The sequence below is a fragment of the Calidris pugnax genome, unplaced genomic scaffold (genome assembly GCF_001431845.1).
Source record: "Calidris pugnax isolate Ruff unplaced genomic scaffold, ASM143184v1 scaffold173, whole genome shotgun sequence".
Classification (NCBI taxonomy): Eukaryota; Metazoa; Chordata; class Aves; order Charadriiformes; family Scolopacidae; genus Calidris; species Calidris pugnax.
Window position 1 is genome coordinate 735,621 of NW_015090917.1, and position 10,773 is coordinate 746,393.

General features: G+C 52.6%; 1 protein-coding gene across 1 annotated transcript; it reads left to right on the forward strand.

The window, feature by feature from the left end:
- Positions 1 to 257: 257 nt before the first annotated feature.
- EEF2 (eukaryotic translation elongation factor 2) lies at positions 258 to 10,753 on the forward strand. Its single transcript, XM_014949681.1, has 15 exons — positions 258 to 395; positions 1,383 to 1,597; positions 2,337 to 2,518; positions 2,605 to 2,816; positions 3,588 to 3,766; positions 4,106 to 4,211; positions 4,653 to 4,766; positions 4,954 to 5,092; positions 5,970 to 6,165; positions 6,355 to 6,613; positions 7,319 to 7,426; positions 7,534 to 7,887; positions 8,515 to 8,697; positions 8,776 to 8,908; positions 10,123 to 10,753. The coding sequence occupies exons 1-15, from the start codon at positions 393 to 395 to the stop codon at positions 10,314 to 10,316; spliced, it is 2,577 nt and encodes an 858-aa protein (XP_014805167.1). The 5' UTR covers positions 258 to 392; the 3' UTR covers positions 10,317 to 10,753.
- Positions 10,754 to 10,773: the final 20 nt, after the last annotated feature.

The following is a 10,773-nucleotide window of genomic DNA, read 5'->3' on the forward strand; positions in this document are numbered from 1 at the left end:
GGCCGTACCGGCTCCGCTGCCCCACGCCGGTTCCTACCGGAGTGACTGGCAGCGTGGGGGGGGGGGGGGGGCTCCCCCCGCCGCGACCTTGGCAGAGCCGGGTGGGAGCTGGGCAAGGGCTACCGGTGGCGGCTCCGGTGCGCGGCCACGTGGTCTCCGCCCCAACCATAGAGCTCGCCGGGCGCTGCGGGCTAGAGAGGCGCTGCCGCGCATGCGCCTTACGCACGGGCTGCGCAGGTCCCGCCCCCCCGCCCGGCGCCGTCGTATAAGAAGGGGGCGGTTGACGTCAGCGTCCTCTTCCGCCCGCTCTGCGCTCGCCAGCGAGACAGGGCTGTTGCCGCCGCCATTGCTGGAACCCCCCCGCTCCGGAGAATCCACCGCCATCCGCCACCATGGTAGGTCCCCGCGGCCCGTCGCCGCTCTGAGAGGGCCCAGCGGGCACCGTTCTCCCCACCGCAGTAGGGATGGCCGCCCCGGGAGGGCCCGTGGGCCGGTAGCGGTGGCAGCGGCCTGTTCGCGGCCCAGGCTGAGGGGAGAGGGGTGGGGCTGGCGAGCCGGGAGGGAGGGGACTCTCTCTGAGGGGGGACGTGGGGCCGTTGCCCGGCGGGTGGGGCGCGGTGACCCTGGGGGTCTGTGGCAGCCACCGGAGGAGGCTCCTCTGGCGGTGCCGGGGTGCGGCAGGGCTGGTGCTGCCCCGCGGGGAGCGGGGGAGAGCGGCGGTGGCGGCGGTGATGTGGCGCCGGGGCGGCGTTGACGCCTTTGCGGTGCCTTATGTAACGCTGCGGGCCCGGGCCGGGGACGCACCGAGCGGCGCTACGGGCTGTCACCCATCCCACCCGCCGGGGTCGGGTTCGGTAGGGGTTTTATTTACCTCACGGAAACGTTGATGCTGCCGCCGTTTGGGGGCCCGGAGAGCGCTGGGTGCCCGTTTGCTTGTGGGCCCCTGTCGCCCCGGTGTCTAGCGGCGGTGGCGGCGGTGATGTGGCGCCGGGGCGGCGTTGACGCCTTTGCGGTGCCTTATGTAACGCTGCGGGCCCGGGCCGGGGACGCACCGAGCGGCGCCACGGGCTGTCACCCATCCCATCCGCCGGGGTCGGGTTCGGTGGGGGCTTTACCTCACGGAAACGTTGATGCTGCCACCGTTTGGGGGCCCAGAGAGCGCTGGGTGCCCCTTTGCTTGTGGGCCCCTGTCGCCCCGGTGTCTGCCGTGCCCTTGCTGTGGATGGGCTTGCGGTGCACGGGCAGGATGGATGGTGGTGTGACCATGGCAGGTATTTCTGGTGTCCTCAAACCAGGCCAGTTATGTTTCCTTGGGCTGCCAAAGCAATCTCTACACACCCTGTGGTGGTTTTTTTTCCCCCTCCCTCCTCTCATTCTTCAAGGTGAACTTCACAGTAGACCAGATACGGGCCATCATGGACAAAAAGGCCAACATCAGAAACATGTCTGTGATTGCCCACGTTGATCACGGCAAATCCACCTTGACTGATTCTCTGGTATGCAAAGCTGGTATCATCGCCTCTGCCCGCGCGGGGGAGACCCGTTTCACCGACACAAGGAAGGATGAGCAGGAACGGTGCATCACCATCAAATCGACGTGAGTTTCCCCTCCCGGCAGGCACCTCGCTGCTCCCCCCTCCCACCCCCCTTCCTGGGCTGAGCTCAGGGGGGTATTGAGTCCTCTTCTGATTTGATCCTGAGGTGAAAGAAGACAACGTCGGGTTTTCTGTAGTTTAGTTCAGAAGCTCTTCTCTTGCTCATGAGCGTTGCGTAGCTGAAAGAGGGAGGGTTGATGGGCTTGGGGTGAATCACGGAGCGCTGGCTTGGTGGCTGCTGGGAAATAGATGTGCCAGCAGGAGCTTCAGCCTTCCAGTTTAGCACTGGGGCTATGGGATGGGGGTGGTGGTGTCTGGAGTCCTGTAGATGTGGTGTGGAGACTCTCGGGAGCATCTCTGGTGATGTACCTGACAGCTGTGTCACCGTGGGCGGTTTGAAGACCCAGAGGGGCATGAAAAGGGATTAAAAAGGCAGTTGCGTGCAATAGGACAAAAATATGAATCTTTGACTGAAAGAAACGGAGCCCTTTTGGGGCACTTTAAATGGCATGGAGTCAGAAGAGATCCTGGTTTCAGAAGTGGTTACGGTTTGGGAAAAGTGTAGGAAAGGCAGATTTTAGTTTGTGCTCCCTGTTATCTCCCACACTGGCCTCCCAGGAATACGCTTCAGGAAATCTTTAAGCCCAGGCCCAGTTCTCTGTGCGGGATAAAAGGCTGTTGGAGGGAGGGGAGTAACAGATACCGTAGATAATAATTTGAATAGTTTTTCTTTTATTTCAGAGCTATTTCCCTATTTTACGAGCTTTCTGAAAACGATTTGGCTTTCATCAAGCAGAGCAAGGATGGTTCAGGTTTCTTGATCAACCTGATTGACTCTCCCGGGCACGTGGACTTCTCTTCAGAGGTCACTGCTGCTCTTCGTGTCACTGATGGTGCCCTGGTTGTCGTAGACTGTGTCTCTGGTAAGCTTTCCTGCAGCCTCATGCAGTTGGAGTGTGTGTTGGGTGAGTTTGAAGACAAGGATGGCCAATTCCCCTGTGTTTGGCAGGTGTGTGCGTGCAGACAGAGACTGTGCTGCGTCAGGCCATTGCTGAGAGGATCAAGCCTGTCCTGATGATGAACAAGATGGACCGAGCGCTGCTGGAGCTGCAGCTGGAGCCAGAAGAGCTGTACCAGACCTTCCAGCGCATCGTGGAAAACGTGAACGTCATTATCTCCACGTACGGAGAAGGAGAAAGTGGCCCCATGGGAAATATCATGGTAAGAGGAAGGCTGTGTTCGAAATAGAAAAGAGCCAGAACTGCTCCCTCTCATCTATCTCAAATGAAGAAGTGAGAGTAGGATAATGAAGATGCCCATATTGCTCAGGCTTGTGCTGATTTGGAGCTCTCACTGGCTTTTCTTCTAAATCTTCTGTTAGTTAAGGCTTGAGTGAATGAACACCATAGATATGAGAAGATATCTTTTTCTCTTTACCAAGGATGCCCTTGTTTTGTAGGACACCTTCTTGTGCACATCACATCTGTGGTGTTGGGTGATGCAGAATCCTAGGCTCCTCTGCAGCGTCCCTCCCCTGGCTCTGAATTAGGCCAAGAGGTGTTTGCCAGTCCCTGAGCTCCTTGCACTGCTCCCCTGGGTAGCGAGCAGGGCTGTTGCTTCTGAGAAAAAGCTTGTGCTTTGTTCCTGTTGAGTGCTCTCTTGCATGCTGCAGGTTTTCATCCGTTGCTGAGCCTCCGAGTGAAGGGCAGGAATTTTACTGCATGCCAATAGAAGTTGGGCACTCTGAGCTGGTTGAAGTGATGAAATACCAATCTAGTTCTGTGGTGGGAAGCTAAAATGGCCGGGCTGTCCCTGGACCTTGGAGGTGGCCACTGTCACAGAGCTGCTTGATTTTCCCATATATGAGAAGTTCCACCTTCAGACTCTTTTCCTTGTGGAGCTGTTCTGAGTGTTGTTTGGGACAGAGTAGGCTGATTGCTGTAATGCCCTGTGACTGTTCCTACGTAACCCAGCTCTTCCCTTCTCTTCCAGATTGACCCAGTGCTCGGTACTGTTGGCTTTGGTTCTGGCCTGCATGGCTGGGCTTTCACTCTGAAACAGTTTGCTGAAATGTACGTTGCAAAGTTTGCTGCCAAGGGTGATGCCCAGCTGAATCCATCTGAGCGTGCCAAGAAAGTAGAAGACATGATGAAGAAGCTGTGGGGAGACAGGTGAGGAATTGTGGCCGTTGCTTTTAATTCCAGACCAGCTCCATGTGGCTGTGACTTGATGCTGTAGGAGATGAGTAAGGAGGGAGGATGTGGTTGTGCCTGTCTCAGTGGCTTGGTCCATGTGCTACCAAAAGAGCCGTTTCCCATGAAATCTTTGCAGAATAGGAAACAGATAAAGGGGGAGGGGATGATGAATTGGCAACACAAATGTGTTTTGAGGAGCTCTGAAAGCCTGAGAGTGATGGGGGAAAGTATGAAGATGGTTCTTGCTCAGCAGCTCTTTCCTCTGGTCAAAGCAAGACGTGCTTTGCAGCTGAACTGAGCTGATTCTTTCTGCAGATATTTTGATCCTGCTACTGGCAAGTTCAGCAAATCTGCTACCAGCCCTGATGGAAAGAAACTGCCCAGGACCTTCTGCCAGCTCATCCTTGACCCCATTTTCAAGGTAAGTTCCTTAGTGTTCACCCTACGCTGGTGCCTTCTGTTCTCCAGTTCAGTTATGGTGCATGATGATGGAAAATTTCTTCACTTTGACCTGACTTGTTTGATTGAAGAAATTTAAATATCTGACACATCTTGTTACTCTGTGGGGGCAGGGAGGCTGGTAGTAGATGTTGTGCAGGCAAGTGTCTTGAGTCTGCAAATGGATTCAGCTGGGTGATGAGCTGACTTGTTTGATTGAAGAAATTTAAATATCTGACACATCTTGTTACTCTGTGGGGGCAGGGAGGCTGGTAGTAGATGTTGTGCAGGCAAGTGTCTTGAGTCTGCAAATGGATTCAGCTGGGTGTGGAGCAAGAACAGAGAGTCTCTTTGGAGACATTTGTGCTGCTGCTTCAAATGTGGGTCACCAACACCATTCATGACTGCTCCTGTTGTGTTCCAGGTTTTCGATGCAATCATGAACTTCAAGAAGGAGGAGGCGGCTAAACTGATTGAGAAACTGGACATCAAGCTTGACAGTGAAGATAAGGACAAGGAGGGCAAACCCCTGCTGAAGGTGAGATGGGGCTGAGTGGTCTGTGGGGAGGAGACAAGTAGTTGGGCTGCTCCAACTGTGTCAACTTAGGAAGCAGCTACAAACCCTGCTTGGGTGGGAAGGAGCTGTTGACAGCTTGGAGGCTGGGGAAGGGAGGGAAGGTTGTGAGCAATCAGGACTGGGTTTCACTCCTCTGATCTCTGCTCAGGCTGTGATGAGGCGGTGGCTGCCTGCTGGAGATGCCCTGCTGCAGATGATCACCATTCACCTGCCTTCTCCTGTCACAGCCCAGAAGTACCGCTGTGAGCTGCTCTACGAGGGACCCCCTGATGATGAGGCTGCTATAGGTACGATGAGCTGCTGCTTTGCTGCCAAGCATCTCTTCCCTTAAGTGCCCAGAGCTCCAAAAAACCTGTAGCCATCTCATTCTCCAAGTGCACAGCTTGGTAGCTGCTGTAATTCTTGAGTCTAGCTTTTCTACTATGGATCAAACAAGCTTATTAGCCCTGGTGAGCCCCCACTGGGAGCACTGGGTCCAGTTTTGGGCTCCCCAGCTCAAGAAGGCCAAGGAACTGTTGGAGAGGCTACAGCAGAGGGCTACAAAGATAAGGGGCTTGGAGCATCTCTCTCTTACAAGGAAAGGCTGAGAGACTTGGATCTTTTTAGTCTGGAGAAGACTGAGTGGGAGGTCTCATCAATGCCTATAAATAAATACTTAAAGGGTGGGTGGGTGTCAGGAGGATGGGGCCAGTCTTTTTCCAGTGGTGCCCAGGCACAAACTTGACCATGGGAAGTTCCATCTCAACATGAGAAACTTCTTAACTTTGAGGGTAGCAGAGCACTGGAACAAGCTGCCTAGAGAGGTGGAGACATCCCAAACTTGGCTGTACATGTTCCTGTGTGACCTGCTCTGGGTGACCCTGCTGTGTCAGGGAGGTTGGAGGAGATGATCTCCAGAGGTCCCTTCCAACCTCATATCATTCTGTTATTTTGTGAACGAGCTTGCTAAGTGACTGGAGAGTAGTCAGGGTATATGCCAAAGGCCCAGGCTGAGCCTGTGTTCATTTAAAAGATCTCTTGGTGATGTGGTCTCACTGTCCAGCTGTCCAGACAGATGCCAACAGACTGGGACAATACTGGGTACAGGCCTCGTTGTGGGAGTGGGGACAGGGTACATACCAGCTGTGAGAAACGGTACTGAACTAAGGCTGATCTGTCTCTCAGGTATTAAGAACTGTGACCCCAAAGGCCCCCTGATGATGTACATCTCTAAAATGGTGCCAACCTCTGACAAGGGACGTTTCTACGCTTTTGGACGTGTCTTCTCTGGTCTCGTCTCAACTGGCTTGAAAGTCAGAATCATGGGACCAAACTACACACCTGGCAAGAAGGAGGATCTGTACCTGAAGCCAATTCAAAGGTCAGTCCTGGCTGGAGTGTGCTCTGTGGCCCACATTTGTGGTGCTAGAACAATCTTGTGTCTCTTGTCATCTCTGAGGCCAGGCAAGGTGCTTGGCTGTGGACTTCAGGTCTGCTGCTGAAGTCCAGGAGACAGCCTGGTGGGACCTTCTCTTCCAAACTTCATTCAAACAACTTTCTCTTTCACCAGGACCATTCTCATGATGGGCCGTTACGTTGAACCCATTGAGGACGTGCCTTGTGGAAACATTGTTGGTCTGGTTGGTGTCGACCAGTTCCTTGTGAAGACTGGAACCATCACCACCTTCGAGCATGCTCACAACATGAGAGTTATGAAGTTCAGCGTCAGCCCCGTTGTCCGTGTGGCTGTTGAGGCCAAGAACCCAGCAGACCTGCCCAAGCTGGTGGAGGGACTGAAGCGTCTTGCCAAGTCTGACCCTATGGTGCAGGTGAATGTCCAAAAAGGCTTCTGGGGACAGGAGAAATCCTGGTCCTGCTGGCACAGGAGCATTCTGCCTCTAGTTGTGGTTGTACTGGTGGTGCTGGCAAAATAGTCTTGAGTTGATTGTTGGTCCCAGCTCTACTGGAGTGGGAAGGAATGCTGCATTAATTACTTTACTGAGAGGGTGGTCAGGCACTGGAACAGCCTGCCCAGGGAGGGGGAGTCACCATCCCTAGAGGTATTTAAGAAACGTATAGACATGGCTCTTCAGGGCATGCTCTAGTGCCCAAGGTTATTGGTTTATGGTGAGGTGTTGAGTGTGGGGTTTAGTTGGGTGGTGGAGTGTTTTTGGTGGGCATTTGGGGTGGTGTGTTTTTTTTTTCTTTTTCTTTTTTTTTTTTTTTGTGGTTGGACTCGATGATCTCGGAGGTCCCTTCCAACCACTAAGATTCTGTGATTCTGTGATTTTGTCTACCTTTTCTAATTCAAAAAAAAAAATCACAAATGTTGTTCCTATTTAAAAAATACAGATGTAAACAGTTTCACCTCGGGGTTGGCGCTGAGTCATCCCCAAAATCAGTGGAAAAAGCATCTAAAAGTATCTCTCTGAGTCAGAGACAAAAATCAGAGAGAGCCACTAGTATTTTATGGGTGAGAGCTTCGGTTGCGTTGCAGCTGGAAGCCTCACCTGCTGTGTGAATGGTCTTTGCAGTGCATCATCGAGGAGTCTGGGGAGCACATCATTGCTGGGGCAGGGGAGCTGCACTTGGAGATCTGCCTGAAGGATCTGGAGGAGGATCATGCCTGCATTCCCATTAAGGTAGAGGGTCTGCAGTGGCAGAGCTGCTGCTGAACTCTGGGCAGGTGTGTGGTGAGCTGTGGTTTGGCTGGTGGCTCACCGCTCCTCTCTGCCCTTTGCCACCACAGAAATCAGATCCTGTCGTGTCCTACCGTGAGACGGTCAGCGAGGAATCCAATGTGATGTGCCTTTCCAAGTCCCCCAACAAACACAACAGGCTCTACATGAAGGCCCGACCCTTCCCAGATGGTTTGGCCGAGGACATCGACAAGGGTGAGGTCTCTGCTCGTCAGGAGCTGAAGCAACGAGCTCGTTACCTGGCTGAGAAGTACGAGTGGGATGTCACCGAAGCCAGGAAGATCTGGTGCTTTGGTCCTGATGGCACCGGCCCCAACATCCTGACTGACATCACCAAGGGAGTGCAGTACCTCAACGAGATCAAGGACAGCGTGGTGGCCGGCTTCCAGTGGGCCACGAAGGAGGTAGGTAGGGGCAGGTGGCATCATAAATGGCTAGTGGACATCTTTTCAAAGAAATGTGGGGAAAACTACCACGTAGTGCAACCTATTTATAATTTGAAAGTATCTTTTAGGTTAAATGAAACTCGGTGTTGGCTGGAGTGAAGTTCTATCGGTTTAGACACAAAAGCACCCTCAAGACAAAAACTTTCTCCTGGGGCTGCCGAGAAATTCATCGCGGCAGCACATACTTTTGAAGCTTCTAAAAAGCTTTTTCAAGGAGCAAAACGCAAGAGCAGGGATAGAAACTACTAAAATTTCTAACACAGCTGGCATCAAAGGAAAATAAAAGGTACTTGGAGCCTCAGTGAAGATCTGGCCTTGTTGACCAGGTTTTTGGGGTTTTTTTGAGGACTAAACAGGAGATGACTTGTTATTCAAGGAGTCATTTAACTTGAATAAAAGTTGATGGGTAGACTGGGAACAGCAACAGGAGAGGGTTTTTTTTCCTGCTTATTTAAGTTAGAAGAAAAAAATACGATGGCAACAACTTCTTTTGTCACACTGATGTGGAAAACCTGCTTTTCTTGGCCAAGAACTTGGGTTGCAGCATCTTAAGGTGTATTTTGACCCCTTGCTCTGCTTTTCCAGGGAGTCCTGTGTGAGGAGAACATGCGTGGTGTGCGTTTTGACGTGCACGATGTCACCCTGCACGCTGACGCCATCCACCGCGGAGGAGGACAGATCATTCCCACTGCCAGGAGATGCCTGTATGCCTGTGTGCTCACTGCTCAGCCCAGGCTCATGGAGCCCATCTACCTTGTGGAAATCCAGGTGAGGAACCTCTGCTCACCCCAGAAGATCCTGGGTCAAGAGAAGTTGAACGAGTCTTGATACCTCTCTCTCTTGCAGTGCCCGGAGCAGGTGGTGGGTGGCATCTACGGTGTGCTGAACAGGAAGCGTGGCCACGTCTTTGAGGAGACCCAGGTGGCTGGCACCCCCATGTTTGTGGTCAAGGCCTATCTGCCTGTCAACGAGTCCTTTGGTGAGTCCTGGTCCTGGGTGTGCTGGGTCACCAACACTAGGAAGGAAGGAGATCCCCTGTATCCAGCCGGCTGGTTGTAGAATCATTTAGGTTGGAAAAGATCCTTAAGATCGTAGAGTCCAACCATAAACCTAATGTCCACCACTAACCACATCTACACACCTTTTAAATCCTTCCAGGCATGGTGACTCCACCACTTCCCTGGGCAGCCTCTTCGAAGGCTTGATAACCCTTTTGGTGAAGAAATTCTTCACAATCGCCGTACTAAACTTCCCCTGGCACAACTTGAGGCCATCACAGGATGGTTTGGGTGGGAAAGGACCTTAAAGCCCACCCAGTCTCCCTCCCTGCCCTGGGCAGGGACACTTCCCACCAGATCAGGTTGCTCCAAGCCCCCTCCAACCTGGCCTTGAACCCCTCCACAGGGATGGGGCATCAACCACCTCTCTGGGCAACCTGGGCCAGGGTCTTGCCACCTTCAGTGTAAAAAAATTTCCTCTTACCTAGTAGATGTCCCCTTTTAGTAAAAGGCCATTGTCAGATGTCCTATCGTGACAGGGCCTGCTGAAGTCATTCCCTATTTTAGAAGAGCTAGAGGTTCCAACGAGGCCTTTCTCAAGCCTTCTCCAACCTCAACTCACAGCCCTTATGGCAGAGTTGTCCTGTGCTTGGCACCTCTGGAGGCTTTGGATTCCTTTTCCCTGGATGGGGACATGGAGCCTTCATAGAATCACAGACTGGTTTGGGTTGGAAGGGACCTTAAAGATCATCTTTCAACCCCCTGCCCTGGGCAGGGACACCTCCCACCACACCAGCTTGCTCCAAGCCCTCTCCAACCTGGCCTTGAACCCCTCCAGGGATGGGGCAGCCACAGCTTCTCTGGGCAACGTGGGCCAGGCTCTCACCACCCTCATAGCCAAGAACTTTTTCCCCACATCTCATCTCCATCGCCCCTCTTTCAAGGTCAAACCATTCCTCCTTGTCCTATCATGACAAGACCTGCTAAAGTCAGTCCCCATCTTTAAGAGACCTCTTGAGGTCTTGTTGGGGCCTTCTTGGAGTGTTCTCCAACCCTTCCTCAGGGCAGAGCTGCCCTACGGTTGACATCTCAGTAGACTTTGGCCTCCTTATATTTTGGTGAAGACCTGGAGTTTTGATGACTCCAAACTCCTCCTGTTGATGAAGAACCTCACCTCCTTCTTCTTCCTCCCCAGGTTTCACAGCGGATTTGAGGTCCAACACTGGTGGCCAGGCTTTCCCCCAGTGTGTCTTCGACCACTGGCAGATCCTGCCCGGGGACCCCTTTGAGAACGCCAGCCGGCCCTGCCAGGTGGTGGCCGAGACCCGTAAACGCAAAGGGCTGAAGGAAGGCATCCCTGCCCTCGACAACTTCCTTGACAAACTCTAATTAAGCTCCTGATGGACTCTGGGGGAGAGTTGGGGGGGGTATTAAAATTTAATTAATTAGCCTTGGGTAGAGAGCGAGCCCATCAACTGCCATCTTGTTGATTAATGGGTTGAGACTTAAAATAAGGAAGAAATCAAAAAAAGATATTAAAAAAAAAAAGCAGCCTTATAGGTTTCTGTGTTGCACATGACTCATCTTTGCCATTGTAACTAAAACATTTCCACCAGATTTGCCCAATTCTGTATTTATTTGACTCAAAAAGGGTGGGGGAGGGAGGGGGAGAAATGCTCTCCTCCTTCCCCTGAGAAAATAAAAAGGGGGGGGTAAATCCAGCTCAATCCATGCGAAACGAGGGGAAAACCTGCAGTGTGACTGTCCGTCGTGACCATCGCCGCCTGTATTAGTGCCACTGGAATTAATAAAAATTGGATAATGGTGATTGTTTTTTTTTTTTTTT

What these genes read in the sequence shown, in the direction of transcription:
- EEF2 (XM_014949681.1), top strand. An exon ending in TGCATCACCATCAAATCGAC is followed by an intron (nt 1,598 to 2,336) that starts GTGAGTTTCCCC and finishes CTTTTATTTCAG; the next exon opens with AGCTATTTCCCTATTTTACG. An exon ending in ATGCCTGCATTCCCATTAAG is followed by an intron (nt 7,427 to 7,533) that starts GTAGAGGGTCTG and finishes TTGCCACCACAG; the next exon opens with AAATCAGATCCTGTCGTGTC.